At 47.9% G+C, this 14,647-nt stretch overlaps 1 protein-coding gene across 3 annotated transcripts in view; it reads left to right on the plus strand.

The window, feature by feature from the left end:
• The window catches only part of GPRIN3 (GPRIN family member 3), a 29,958-nt gene extending 18,201 nt beyond the window's left edge, over nucleotides 1-11,757 (plus strand). For all 3 annotated transcript variants that reach the window (XM_075751631.1, XM_075751630.1, XM_075751632.1), the window contains exon 2: nucleotides 7,947-11,757. In XM_075751631.1, the coding sequence (XP_075607746.1) occupies nucleotides 8,055-10,457 (2,403 nt within the window). In that variant the 5' untranslated portion in view covers nucleotides 7,947-8,054 and the 3' untranslated portion in view covers nucleotides 10,458-11,757. The remainder of the gene's footprint in view (nucleotides 1-7,946) is intronic.
• Nucleotides 11,758-14,647: the final 2,890 nt, after the last annotated feature.

The following is a 14,647-nucleotide window of genomic DNA, read 5'->3' on the forward strand; positions in this document are numbered from 1 at the left end:
TCCATCAAAGACCACTTCTTGTTTTTACTCAATAATAAGCTGAAGAAAAATAATGTGGCAGTGAGCTAGGTGAAATGGAGTCACCTGCCTGATGTGGACAGCAGGTTGCTGGTTTCCTCTCATGTGCGTGTGCCTTGAAGTCAGGCTGCAGTTCCTTAAAAGTGACTTCCGGTGTCAGATACTGAAATTTAAAAAATGCCCTGATAAATAACGAGGCTAAACATAATAACATGCAATTTAAAAAAAAAAAAAAAAAAAGAGAGATATCCCTGTGTGTTTTATCCACATGTCGCATCCACTCTAGGGTGGTCCAGGATATGAGGTAGGAGTGTCGCTGTAGCTTATGCAACTGTTACAGCTGGCTGCCAGTCAGTGTAGTTGTTGTTTGATTTGGCTGTTGTCATAAAGCCATTTATCCTTCCCTTTCACCTTGGAGGAGAAAGACTGACGGGCTCTTGGCGGTGTTCTGCTGCAAGCCCGGCGTTCAGCATGGACTTTCGCATATTTACACGGCTCACCAAAGAAAGCCTTTTTACCGGGTGCTGTAACCCTGGGAAGAAGCATGCGAAGAGAGAGCCTGTCTTTGCAGCCCCGTGCTGCTGCCCAAGACCCTTCTCCGCTAGCAGGGAGGACACTCGGAGCATGATCTGAGTGGGAAAGTAGAGGGGCAGGACGAGGACGTGGGGCAGAGGAGGGGGATGGTGAGGGGAGGAGGGTGTGGAGGTGATGCACGTTCAGGCTGCCACCCAGCCCCCCTGCGGTTCCTTCCCACGCCACCCCCTCTGACCGTACATCGGGCTCTTTGGAGAGATTCTAGCAGCTGCGATTACGTGAGGATATCAGCTTCCCCCAGAAAAGACTTTTAATCTGTGGGAAGGAGGTGAGCTTTGAAGGCTCAAAACTTCAAGGGCAACAGATGGTGCCACAATTCTTCATTTAAATCAGGATTTTCAATTTCCTTTCCAAATGTTGATTTCTACCAATCTTCTTGAGACTATATTTTCTACCACTTTTAAATACTGTTTTTCCCTGCTTTACAGTGTTGGTGCACAAAGCAACCCCATTTTCCTTCTGGAAACCTGAAAGAGTTTTGCAAAACCGGGGTGCACCCATAAATCCATAACTGCTTGGTCCTTACTCCCACGAAAACAAGCCACTCTTGCAGTGCTTCCACACCACGTGCCAGCCTGCTGCCTTTGGCCATGGCCAGAGAACAGTGACCTCTTCAGCAGAGCCAGCCCAGCTTTGGTGCTGGGGAACCTCTGAGTGAAAGTCACTGGTGTGGCTGCGGTAGCTGTACACATCAGGGTACGGAAAAGGATAATGTGATCTGATACAATGACTTGCTGATAGAGATTAAAAGCAACATGCACCCAGGAGTGAAGTTTACATCCATGCAGAAGATTTACATCGTGGCACTGCTAACAGCGCACGGGCTCCCGTCAGGACTCTCTGCACAGGCACCGGAGCTCGATGTGGTGGTTGCTGCTTGTCTCCTGGATGGGGCGAGACAGGCGCTGCCCACAGGGAACAGATGAGACACGGGCTAGAACATCCCATCTTAGAGCAGAGATGCAGTCGTACTTCCTTGGACATCTTTCTACTTGAAGGGTAACTAATTATTCTGCTGTCAGCAGGACAGAAAAGCTGAATCAGGGTCGGTCACCACACGGTTTTTATTAATCCGTGGTTGTGGGCCTGCTTGTTTGAAACTGGCTGCGGATATTCCCACACGTCTGTCCCTGGGCAACTGCTGAGGTGCACTCAGACCATTTTGAAGTGTTGGGGCGAGGTTCTGCTCAAGTTCACAAGCCCAGACTCTTGGATGAGCTTGTCAGCACCGTCCTGCGCTCAGGCAGCCAGGGGACTCAGACTGGTTCACACCCGTCTGCCAGAAGCTGGAGCAGAGGTGTATCCCAAATCTGGTTCAGCCCTTCCTGGGAGCACTCTCTTTATCCCAACCTAAAGCTGCTGACGCCGGTACTAATTTTTCTGGCAATCCTGCAGTCACACTAGGGATGGAGCGACTGATGCTTACTTCTGAACTGGGATAAACACTGCAGTACCAAAATTACAGATAGGCAATCCCTTGCGCTCACTGCTAAGTACCTGAGAGCCCTTGAGAGATCCGGTCTCGGCGAGCCTGTTTTGCAGTCTGCTGGACACTGCCCTTTCTGGACTCCTGGGCATTCAGCAAGAGTCTAGAGATCATAGAGAGAAAACGCGCAAGAGCTACCTGCAGAAACAAAATCCGGCAATGCTAACTGCATGCTGCAGTGAGAAAATATTGTAAATATTAGATTGAAAAATGTATTTGAAATTAATCAGAATTGCTTTGCGTGTAATTGAGTAGACAGTAAGGTTACTGTAGCTTCTTGGAAGGGTGTACTTGAGGTTCAGTCAAAAGCTCAGTGAAGTGAAAGAAGATGCAAAGCAGTTTGCTTTAGTGTGGATTGGGCCCAGAGGCCGCTGTGCCATTTGGTAGGACTGGCTTAACCCATTTTTCTCATCTGCAGGATGTGGGCAACAGGTTAAGCTGAGCTTTGTCCTTCTAAAGTGGAGTTCCCATGCTCTGCACTTTGCAGAGTGTAAGCCTGTACTTGGCAGAGAGATGCGAGATGAGAGGAGGCAGCAACAAGGAAAATATATTTCTTCAGCTTGTACAAAATACTGCTAGATAAATCTTCAGTAGCTGTCAGACCAATTGGCAGCGATCTCTTTTTGACAAAAAATGGCGGTGCATCTTGTCCTTGTTTATTCACCCAATTTTCCTTGATTTATTACCATTACAGAGCAAGTACAAGCAGAGCCTAACATTTTTCTTAACCACTTACCCTCTGTTTTTCCTTTTGGACTCGATTGCCCGTTCTTCCCCTCTGCCTTTTCCATTTTCCAGCATCGTGTCCTGACACCCGTGTGAGCAGACCTGCTCGGCACCACGGGCCGTGTCTCGGCATCCAGGAGGAAGAGCTGCGGGGTCTGGTGCGTAGCCAGGCTGCGCCCCGAGAACCCTGGCAGGAGCCAGGTTTTCCTTGGGGCTGTTGGTGCGGTTTGGTCGGTGGTTTCAGCTGATTTAGTATTGCAGCGTGCGTCACGGGTGGTTAAAAAGCGCTTCTAGCGCAGGTGCTGGGAAGGGTTTTAGGAGGGGCTGCGGGGTTTCGTTCGGTGGTGTTTACTTTAATACTAAAATGAGTGGCCTAGGCTTCCAGGGAGTGGGCTTGTACAAGTAAAGGCCCTTTTCTCATGGGGCACGCATGTGTGCATTGCCACAGCATTTCATACAGACCTAATATGCAAAGGGATTTCATAAATAGATGGGCGCTCATTTCCAAAGGCGATTAAGTGAAAAAGGGCAGAAAACACCTACCTTATGGCACTGAAAGCAGTCTAGCAATAGGCTGTTGTCCATCTGGGCTGAGCAAAGTCACATCGGTTCCCTGGATGGTGAGGGACTAAAGGGGTATTTTGCAGTACCTGCTGAGGTGTTACAGCACCTCTGCTAACTGAATCAGCAGGGGCCAGTCAGAAGCCACTCACCGCGTACAGTCGCCCACTTTGCGTAACACCTGCGCAGAGGGAGCTGCAGCGCCGTGGCGTTCGGCTTGTTGCTTCTGCCGTCCACCTCCCTGCCTGTCTCTGGCGTGGGTTCCTGCGGCGTTTGCAGGTGTGACCTGCGATAACATGTGCTGTCCCCTGGTGCGGGAGGGGAAGGGAGACTTTGTGCACCTTCTCCTTGAAATGCCAACCCCGTCTCTTGTGGGAACCACGTGTACGCAAGGTATCTGTGGGCATCCCCTGTCACCCCTTGCTTCCCTGTGATTGTAGCGTAAGAATCTGTCTCCTGTCCGCATCCCAAAGCATGCTGAAAGATGGAAGCTGTGTGTCTTGTATCTTACCTCTCCGGGCAGCCTCTTTTGTGTTTTAATCGCTATGTCCTTGGTTTGCGCTGTCCTTCATTGGTAGTGCCAGTCTTTGGTCCCACAGATAATTACGGTGTATGTTTAAAATTTAAAGAAACATGCTTTGTGTTCTGTATATTCAGCGCTGTAATACGAGTTGGAGCATGCCATTGTCTTTTCCTCAGACCAGGAGACAAGAAGGGAAGCTGAATTCCTACTTCAGCAGGTGTTTATCTGTGTCCTTAACTCATGCAGTTGTATGATGATTTTTGTGATGCTCTGAGAGATCATATGATGCAATTAGAACTGTTAAGGACAACTATTCAGTCCTTCCATTTGTAGAGACAAGGTTGAAGAGAGGGCTCAAGGAATGGAAGGCTGATGAAAATCCAGAATTGGGAAGGAAGGGGTGCTTGATTAGTTTGGGAGCTGCCTTATAATTGTTTTTCATTATTTGCTTTTAAATTCTTTTTAAAATTGAGAGTAAGTAGAGATGCTGGCAGTCTTATTTGTGCTTTTGCAGATTTTCAGATTTTTCAAGAGGGAATGGAGGGCAGAATGTTATGCTGGAATTTCCTGGAAAGTTCTTGTTTTGCTTTATTATACATGCAGACTTTCTGGTTTTGTTGACATTCTCGTAAGCAGCAAGAGGGACATTTGTAGTGTTGCTTTATTGGGGGATGGGTGTTACTGAAATAAATCGGAGTTTCTTTACTTTGTCAAAGTTAGAAACTTCTTATTGCAAAAGGTCCAGACAAATGCTATGTTGAGATGAGATTGACACGGTCAGGCAGACTAATTTGGTCTGAAAGAATAAGGTGAAGGAGAATTGTGTTGGTGTAGAAAATCTGTTCTTATTACTAAAAATTGATTTTGACCTTTGTGGAGACACTAATTTCACCTCCTGATAAAAGAAATCTTTGGATGATTGCTCCAGGTCAGGCATACAACACTTGAAATATTCATCAGCAATCTTGATTTGTTTTGACATGGGTTTTGGCCTCCTACTGAGTTTTGCATTTCTGTTTCTTTTAGGTATTTGCTTGCAGTCAGTGTTGCTTATTGGTAAGAATCCTCACTGCCTTGCCAGTTGAACAGTGTTGCCCACAGCTCCCAGCGTTGTTCTTCACTCCTGTATAATAGGACTCCAGTAGTAAAAACGAGACAGTAATCATAAATAAGCCTTCAATAATAAAAATGCCTTTCCAATTCTGTAGTTAGTTGGGTTTGCTTGCTTTTCTCTTGCCTAAGACTTATATGTCATTCCGATTTTTCTTCATTCTTAGGCAACAGCATTGTCAAAAATTTCCACATTTATTCAGGCTACTACAGTGCCTTTGGTTCCTGTCATTAGGATGGCTTAGTGAAGAGTCTAACAAGAAAATAGCTCCCGTGATTTTGACAGTGAAGTCTTTATAAAAACCTTATTCTCATAAACTAACTCATTTTCAGAGTCATCCGAGGCAGTAGAATGACCCAGCCCCACAACCCGTGTTCAAGCAAAATGTCTGGGTTATGCTCTGTTGTCCAACACCAGAGAACAGGTCCGTGGAGGTGTTTTGGGGGCAGAATTTCCTCTGTTGCCATTATATGTCAATCGCTTTTAATTAGCATGTGTGGCAGTCGTTTAAGCGTGTGCTCCTAGTGATGCTGGTGAAGAGCCACTAAACAGATGGGGGGGGGGGAATTCATGTGGGGGTTCAGATCAGAACTAACTAACTCACTTTATTGAAAAATTAGGAATCGTTCCCCTGCTGAGCAGGTATGAGTTAAAGACGGTGCTCCAGCATGCAGATTGTCTTTCCCACTTTTTGTATAGTGAAGAGCCGAATAGATTTTCTCTCCCATCTTTTTTTCTTCTGAAACTGTTTGCCAAGCAGTACATCTCATCCTAAAAACGGGGGTTGGTTTTGTTCCATTATTTGGTTAGTTGTTCTTAAATAAAGTCTAGATCTGAACAAAAGAAATGTGACCTGCCCAACTGTATGTAGTGGTTTGGTTTGTGTCGATACTTGGAAAAAGAAGGAGGAGAGTAACAGAAGTTCGACAAACAGATGCCCAAAGCCATCTGCTCCTCTCCTCGCAGTCATTAGACGTTCAGCTTGGAATAGCTCTCCTTTCCTTGAGGACTACATTAGCTGGCTTTAAAGTGAGCACAAAATGTAGTGGAGACATCTTGTAGGCGATCACAAACTTCCACAGATTTGCAGTCTGGTTTACATAAACTCAGTACTTCTCAAAAAGCATCGCAATCGTTAGCCGTGCTGGAAAGCCATTTTGGAGTGATGGAGGGCTGCTAGCACAGATTGCAGCTAAGAAACTCTGGATCCTTCGGGGGCAGGATCACAGTTTCCCAGGGCTGGCTTAACCCAGCAGACTGTGTCTATCTGTGGTTGGACAGAGCCCAAAGAGATGGTATAAAAATAATAAATTATTAATACCTGGAAGACATAAAGCTTAATGAATAAGTAATAAGTCACAGCACTTGCCTTTTCTTAGAAAAATAGGCAGGCTGTATTTGTTTTAATTTTCTTTTCATTGAGCTTTTTTCTCCCATTGCTCTTTCTAAGTACCCCAAGGTGCTGAAATTTAGGATGAATGTCACAGAAACTAAGGAAGTTATACAGCTGCCATTCAGGCTGAGAGAGGGAAGGATAGTAAGGGATGTTTTCTGGAAAGGGCTTTTGCTGATTTTGCTAGCGGATAGGGAGGGTCTGGAACAAGTGAGCTTCCAGCAGCGTCTCCCAAGTAACGTAGCGAAGGAGACTCCCCTGTGCGCCTGCAGAGACATGGGCACACAGACGTACGCTTATTTTCCCAGCATCGTCCCCCTGCTTAACAAAAACCTTAAACGTTCAGGATGTCTCCCAAGTCTCATACCTGTGCTTTGCTGGCAGCATAAGCTGGGGAAAGCCTTTTAAACAAGTATAGGTAGCCTGCAATTTAAAAGAAGGCTAGGGTGGGATTTCATCACTGGCCACCACCACTCTGTGAACGCTGACAGGGATCCAGCCCTTGGCTTCTAGCACGATCCGAGTTGGGCAGTGCTGAGTCCTTTTGACAGCCCAGCCAACAAACACATTTGGAGATCACTTGCTCTTTGAAGCCACAGTTTCTCTGCAGTCTTGGCTGGATTTCAACCTGGATAACTCTGCTCCACCTGCTTAAAATCCCTCCCCAGTGCCTCACTGGGTATGGCATGGGCCCATCCTGCTTTGCCGTGCTGCAATGTCCCTCTTCCACTTGCATACCACCTGCTCAACAATTGATTTCTAGATCATCTGTGCCTCCATTTATTAATCGAACTGGCTTCCTTGTAATTATTTCAGAGGATCTAAATGTGAAAGCAGTAAGTACGTGCACAGCCCTGGTGCTGTACGGTGCAGTAGCTTCTCTTGGTGTTCAGCTGCACGACCCAGCAGGTTGTCATTCCTCCATATTCCTTTTACCGGTGAGGTTTGGGTTCATCCACGTTAGTCCCCTGTGAGCATGTCCTTGTCGGTAGTGGAGTTACAGAGGGGATCTCCATGAGCAGAAGGGGGAATTGGTGCTCAGCGAAGGTGTGGGACCCAGTCAGGTCACAGGGTGGGTCCTGTGGGAATCAGATCTGTTCTTCACATAGGCACAACAGGCAAAGTAGCCTTTCCTTCCACAGGTGGATTGCTAGAGGATTTTTTTCACAGTGAGTTTATTTTGTGACCTCTAATTTCCACACAAAGCCTGCTCCCCTTCCCGTTCATCCCTGCTTTCACTTCTTTTTTTTTTTTTTCCCCCCTCTCTCTTGGCATGTCATGTTGTTTTCATTAATGTATCATCAACAGGGCAGCCGTTGTTCCTTTGTCCCTAGTGTTGTCTTCTCCATCCAGACCTTGGAATTGAGAGATCCTTGAAATCTGTGTCTTTTATATGACTTTTAGGCAGAGTCAGGTGCTTCACTTCCCCGTTGCCTGCAAGTGTTTCTCTCAAAGCTGTAAAAATCAATCTGTTCTGGGTACTTTTTCTTCTTAAATCTGACTGCTGCTAACACTATGTTTCTTTCATTAACAGATTAACTTCACAGAAAACCCGTCGCTGACAGCCTGCCCTGTTGTACTACCACTGGGCGAGAAAACTCTGAGGAGAAGCTGAGGGCAAACCACGTCTCAGAGGCAGTCCATGGGGACTGTACCAGATCCTCTGAGATCTGCCAAGCTTTCCCTGGTCACAGTTTCTGCAGAGGAGGACCACCTGGGAGACCTGCAGCCTGCTAAGCACCAGCCCCAACAACCCAGTGGAGAGAGGGCCAGCAATGGCTTCCCGTGCACGCCGTCCGGCTCTGCTGGAGTTTGCTTCTTTGGCCTGAAATGCACGGCGGCTGCCAGCGCGCAGAGGTGCGAGCAATGCCACGAGGACGATGCTAGCCAGCAGGAAGCCTTCGCCCCCGGGCTTGCCAGCAAAGCTTCGGAGGGACGTCCTGCGGCCATAGAGCCTGCTGGGTGCTCCCAGCCAGCGGACAGCCAGGGACCAGCAGCGCCAGCCCCCGCTGCGGCAGAAGCCCCCGCTGCGGCAGAAGCCCCCTCGGCGGGGCGGGGGCCAGAGATGATGCCAGCCCCCCAGAGCTCCCGGCAGTTTGTGCAAGGCAGCCAGGCAAAAACGAGCTCCCTGACGCGAATGGATGATTCTGCCTTGAAACCTCAGGGGACTGACGATCAGCCAGCACTTGAAGTGTTAAATTATTCTTCCCCGGGCGACCCTGTTAGGGGTAATGAATCTTGTCGTACTTCTCAGGCAAACCTTCTGCAAAGAGGGGAAAAAGACAGAGGAGCAGAAAACCATGGTTCTGCTGCGTGTCAGTCAGCCTCGCCAGCAAGGCACACCGAAGCTGACCTGGGGGGAGACCTGCAGACCAGTTTGGAGGCAAAAAGCGGCGCTGCAGACACCGTGCAGTTGCATCCCACAGATAAAACTGAAGCGGTGCAGAGCAGCGAGACACCAGCCCCGTCTAGCCACGAGAGTCCGCGTCCTGTACGCAACACGGACGCCGAGCCAGGGAGTCCAGGCCCCACCCAGCTCTCCAAGTTCAGAGAAACGGGTACAATGACGGTCCAGCCGGAGAGCAGCTCTTTAACTCAGGAAGCAGCGAGCAGGACGTGGCGAGATGCTGAGGTTCAGGCCGTGGCTACTGTGGAGAGCAAATCGGCCTCCACCAGTCCTAGCATCCTTGCTGCCTTCTTAAAAGGGAATCCTCCTCCAGAAGAGAAGGAAGAACTGCACGTAATTTACCAAGGAGGTATGGGAGTGAGCCAGTTAGCACTTACTGACAGTTTATCCTCACAACAAAAGTCCCCATGTTCTCCTGGGATCACGTCAAAATCGACTGTTATGGCTGCGACTGCTTCAGCCCAAACCCAGCCTGTCAAACTGCCTGGGCTCCAGTCTGACGTGGTGTCTCCAGCGTCAGCAGATCATGCAAAACCTGTTCTCCCCTTCTCCCCTGCAGCCGTTACCTCCCAAGGGACATCTGTGGGTAATGCTGAAACGATCGGTGCAGCCCGTGACGGCAAGGATGCTGTTCGGCCGCCGATGGATGCTCCAGTCCCACCAAAGCCCATCCCCGTTGAGCAGCTTGCGGCTGATGCCAGTAATCAAACTCCAGCGCAGTCTGGGTCGGGCGCTGGTGAACCAAGCACCACTTCTGCTGCCGCCGCCCCAGGAACCAAGAACAACGTGCGAGATGTTGTCCGTGATGCAGGAAGCAGCCAGTTACCTTTACTCTGTAGCACGGACAGTGACGCCAAGGAGAAGGAGGTCCTGGGCAGCTCTGAGCAAAAGCCTGTGCAAAGTAAGGGTATGAGTGAAGGGGAGGCCGTTCCTAATCAATCTGTGGTAAAACCAAAGGAAGAAGACTCAGCGGTGCTCGATCCTAAAGGAGGGATGAATGTTAGCAGCCAACCTGCCGCTGTCCTCGTAAAGGCATGCTCGGAGGATGCGGGTGAAAAGGAGGAGAGCGGAGGCCGGGGAGACACTGGCCAGGCTCGGACGGACGGCGGCCAAAGCCCGCAGGCAGGACTGACGCCCGAGTTGAGTGCGAGTTCTGCGCGTCTCGCCCCTCCCTCAGAGCCATCAGCAGCTCCCCAGCAGCAAGGCCTCCAGGCCAAGGAGTCCAGCCGCCAGCTTCACACAGCAGCTCTTCCTGCTTCACCTCAGGCTTTGCCAAACCTGGGGGAAAACAAAAAGCAGCCCACCCCAGCCATGGAGGCGAAAGTGCAGGTGAAGCAGTCCAAACACGTCAGGGATGTTGTTTGGGACGAGCAGGGCATGACGTGGGAGGTTTACGGTGCTTCCCTCGATGCAGAATCCCTGGGAATTGCCATCCAGAACCACTTACAGAGACAAATACGGGAACACAAGAAACTGATCCGGGCCCAGAACAGTCAGACCCGGAAATCCATTTCCTCAGATACGTCCTCAAATAAAAAACTGAAAGGGAGGCAGCACAACATGTTCCAGTCCATGCTGCAGAATTTTAGGCGTCCTAATTGCTGCGTCCGACCCGCTCCCTCCTCTGTGTTAGACTGACATGGTTTGCACGGGTGCGTAGGTGTCTGCAGTGGTAGAGAGAATCCCCCCCCTCAAGTCTCGAGTCCTGATGTTCAGTTGTGTTATTGGGGTTGTGATGCAGCAACAGTGGAAAATTATTCCCCTTTGTTTTCTGAGTAGCCACGTGCTCCATCACGCCGTTATTATTGCCGCAGCTGGTGTATTTCCACGTTATGCCCCATCCTGACTACCATCGGGTGAAAAGCTAGGCACTTAGCAAAAGCACAAATTTAAATTGCCACCTTGCTGCAGGGAGAGCAGCACCTTCTGATAAAGCAAGGAGCAGGGAGATTGTCAGAGTTGTTACGGGAAGTTATTTGTGTGCATCATGAGGTCTTATACAAAGGGGTGGGCTGGAGGAAGCTGGGCGAGGTGAAACAAAGGTTCAACATCTGCAAAGACTTGACACAAGATGGCTTTCCTGGTGTGTAAGTTACACACGCTGAGGCAAGTCTGTGAAAAGGCTGCAGACATTGATCGCTGAGCAGCCTCACTTCTGGTGATGCTGGGGGCACCGTTCTCGTGTGAGAGCCAGGTCTTCCCCTCCCACTGAAATGGAGAAGCAGGCACAGAGTGAGGATCAAGGCTGAAGGATTATCTCTTTGGGAGATGTTAAGTCAATGGGATTTTGATGGCTAGAAGGGGAGGTGAGAAAGGGATATATTCTGCAGGCTTTTCCTGCCCTGCATCAGCCGCGCTTAAGGAATAAGCAGGCGACGCAAACAGGGCAGGCGAGGCACGAGAGAGCACGTCAGCGATGTGCCCGCATCCAACGGGACGCTGCCCTCCCTCACACTGTGGCGCTCCAGCCGAGTCTGTCGGAAGCAGCGAGCCCTGCCGGTTCCTGAGCCTCCCGTGGCGCTGAGCACCTCTCCTCTAAACCACTCTTCAAAGTGACGTGGATCTTTTTTCTCTCTCCAGAGATGCGCAGTAACACTTTCCCATAGGTGCAGGCTATCCTGTGCGTCTGGGTCCATGAGCCTATGTGTCTAGTGTGTTACACTGATTTTTTTTCTTTCCTTTTAAGTCCTTAGCCAACTCTACTTTTTTTTGCAGTATTCTGGTGCTTTTCTTGCTACCTTTCATAGACCGAGTACCATTTATTTAGCCTGTGCATATTTTGTTTTACCTAATGCTCTCTATATTATAAACCATTATATTGTTAACTTGAAACATTTACTTTACACAAGTACTGAAATCTTGAGACAATCTTTGCTGTATTTCTAATGTTAGAAAAGTTGTAGAAACTGCTAATAAAAGGTAGCTTAGTGACTCTTTCTCCAGAAGTGTGATATACAATAATGTCTCAAATGTATGTTGGTCACATTTCTCACCTTAATAATATTTTTCAACCTGGGAAATCTGTTTCCCACTAGCTTTTTATTCTGTCCACTAGAGTTCATGATGGGAGGCTGGGGAACTCCTGCAGTTTGTAGAAAATTTAGTTTTCAATCCTGCAAAGCACTGAGGATTTGGATATTGTAATCCCACAGAGTACTAGAGTTAAATAGGGGTTATTTTTATTCCATTAAAGATTTTTCACGAATCATGATGACAATTTATTTCTGTCTCTAGTACCACGCAACTGACTTACTCTGTAGATCTTACTCATACAACTTACTCTGTAAATCGTACAAGTTTACGCAGTGTAAATGAGTATTAATATCTTTTTGTTTCTTTTTTCTTTTTTTTTTTTTTCCCTTTTTTTCTGTGAAGCAAACCTAAGGTGGTCCCCTTTTATTTAGGAGGTCAGATTTTTTCTCAACTGCCAAGCCTTCAAAGCAGCTGGTTTGGGGCAGTTTTTCCCCAGCAGAAAGGTAAAACACTGTAAGATACAATATTTTAACCCAGTTCAATGAAAGGTGTTGCCCCTAGGTGTAGTATGAATTAACTCCTAGTTTTCCTCTGGTATATATTTGGGGGCTTTATGGCACGTCCTTGTTCCATTTCTGTACACTATTTCCAGTCCTCTCCCGTTTGATGCTGAATTGCTAATTCTGAAATACCACATTAGAGAGTGTCTTCCCACCTCTGCCTCCCACGAGGAAGGTCTGCTACCTTTTTACGGTTAGAACTACTGTTTCCATCCCCTTGCTAGCAGTGTCTGAGATGTGAGTTCCATGTGAAATTGTGTGTGGGATTAATATTGGCAGTATCATTAGGTCAGGTTAGTTGACAAGTTTGGTGTCTCTTCCCACGTCGTGTCCACGTCAGCCCCAAAGACGTTCCCCAAGTTGTCTGCAAATGTTTGCTGTGTCCTGCCCAGGCCCAAGGCTTTGCGCTGCTCCTCTCGCCTCCCTTCTGCCCCGTCCCTCGCTAGCTGCTGCCCAGCCTGTCTTCCTGCGAAACGGGGTCCCTTGGCTCAACTCGCGTCCCTCTCTCCACCGTCCCCCTCGCTGTAGCGTTGTGAGCCAGCTTATTCTGAACTGTCCCTTTACAAGTATGCTCAGTCTGAATATATAAATGGATTGTCGTATTTTTTTTTCCAGAGGAGAATAAATGGCTATCGCGCATTCACCGATTTCCATGAACTTTATCCTTTAGCTTAAGCTCTCCAAAATATTTCTAGCATATGGCTATGAGTTGCTTTATTGGGACTAAACTGGGCTTGGCAATGAATGAGCAGGGTGCTGGGCCAGCGCTGGAATTAACTCTTCTTTGTGAGGAATGGGAGATCTCTCCTGGTTCCCTGCAGCTGCTTCCAGCTGTGAGTCTTCACCAGCCAGTCCACCCACACCTCCTTCCCCACCCCAAGTGACCTCTCTTCCAGGAAAATTTCATCAATACATACGTGCCACAAAACGCTGATGGGCAAGTTACTAAGAGTTGCATCTGAACAACTGCATGGGCGTAACTAGAAAAAAATTTAGTGGTCAGCAGAGCACTGCGCTTTTGTATTCTGGGAAAATATGAGTGCAAAGATGAACTGCAAAATGTCGGTAACGCTGCCTGGTGGGCACAGCAGTCCTCCGGGCATGCGTTTGAAGCCAAGCAATAACGTGCCAAAAACCAATACACAAAAAAGACGAGTCGATAATCACCAGCGCATCTCATGGAAAATATTTTAGGTTTTCACTTTGCCTTGCTAGGGCAGACTGTAGGCAATCTGCTAGTTTAACACTGGTAATTTATGCTTTCTTCTGCGTACAATGTCTAGATGATGGTGTGAATCCTCGTAGGGATGATGCATCTTCCACCAGCAGTAAAACAGAACCATGCTTTGAGTAGCAATTAGCAAATATTATGCATGTGAGTTGTCTCGTAGCAGCTGAGAAAGACTGTTCTTGGTGTGACATCAGCATGGAAAATAAAAGTGTGCTTGGAGTAGCGGTATGGCAGAGGGTAGAGGGAGATGATCTGTGTGCTACCACCCCGCTCTTTTTCTCTGCCCAGTGAGTCAGAATCACATTGCATTGGTTGGATGGTTAACAACCAAGGAAATCCATTTGGGCTAATAGAAAGAGGGTTCAAACCAGAAAGTACTTTGTCATTCCCAAGAGTAAGTCTGCATGGAAAATAAAAGACCTGTGTTGTAGCATAGCCAGCTGAAGTAACTCTGAAATTCAGTTTGTTGCAAGATGATAAATTTTGGGAAACAAGCTAATTGTCAGCAAACTCTTCCCTGTTGGTTGCATCTTCTGGGAAAGTTGACATGGCCAGAACCATTAATAAAAGCAGTGAATGAAAGTGGAAGAGTTACTTGTAGTTTCACTTCAGGAGATTTCCACTAGGAAAGATGAGAATAAGCATGTTTCAAAATTGCCAATACAAAACCCGAGTTGAAGGAGAACCTCACTGCAGTCAATTTGCAATGTAGTCCTGGATTTTGTGTGAGGCTGTGACATCCACCACTTGGTTGGTGTCTGCCAGCTTTGCGTTGCCTAGGGTACGAGTGCTGGAGTCTGGCCTCATTTCTGCTGACTTGGTTTGGAAAAAAGAGTGGGAAGAGAGCTGGAGGGACAAGAAGGGGAGTATCTGTCTTCTCCATTTCAGAGGAAGAAAACTTTCTTTTGAATATACAAGAAGGGATTGATGAGAAACATGGGGAAGGAGGGACCAAAAGAGAAAACAAAGTCAATGTAGGTGCTTCACAAGGAATTCCCATTCCTATGTCTGTAAAGCCAATGTTTTGCTTAACTTTTGCCCATTTGTTCAACGTGCTCACACGT

This window comes from Balearica regulorum, chromosome 4 (genome assembly GCF_011004875.1).
Source record: "Balearica regulorum gibbericeps isolate bBalReg1 chromosome 4, bBalReg1.pri, whole genome shotgun sequence".
In the NCBI taxonomy this organism is placed as follows: Eukaryota; Metazoa; Chordata; class Aves; order Gruiformes; family Gruidae; genus Balearica; species Balearica regulorum.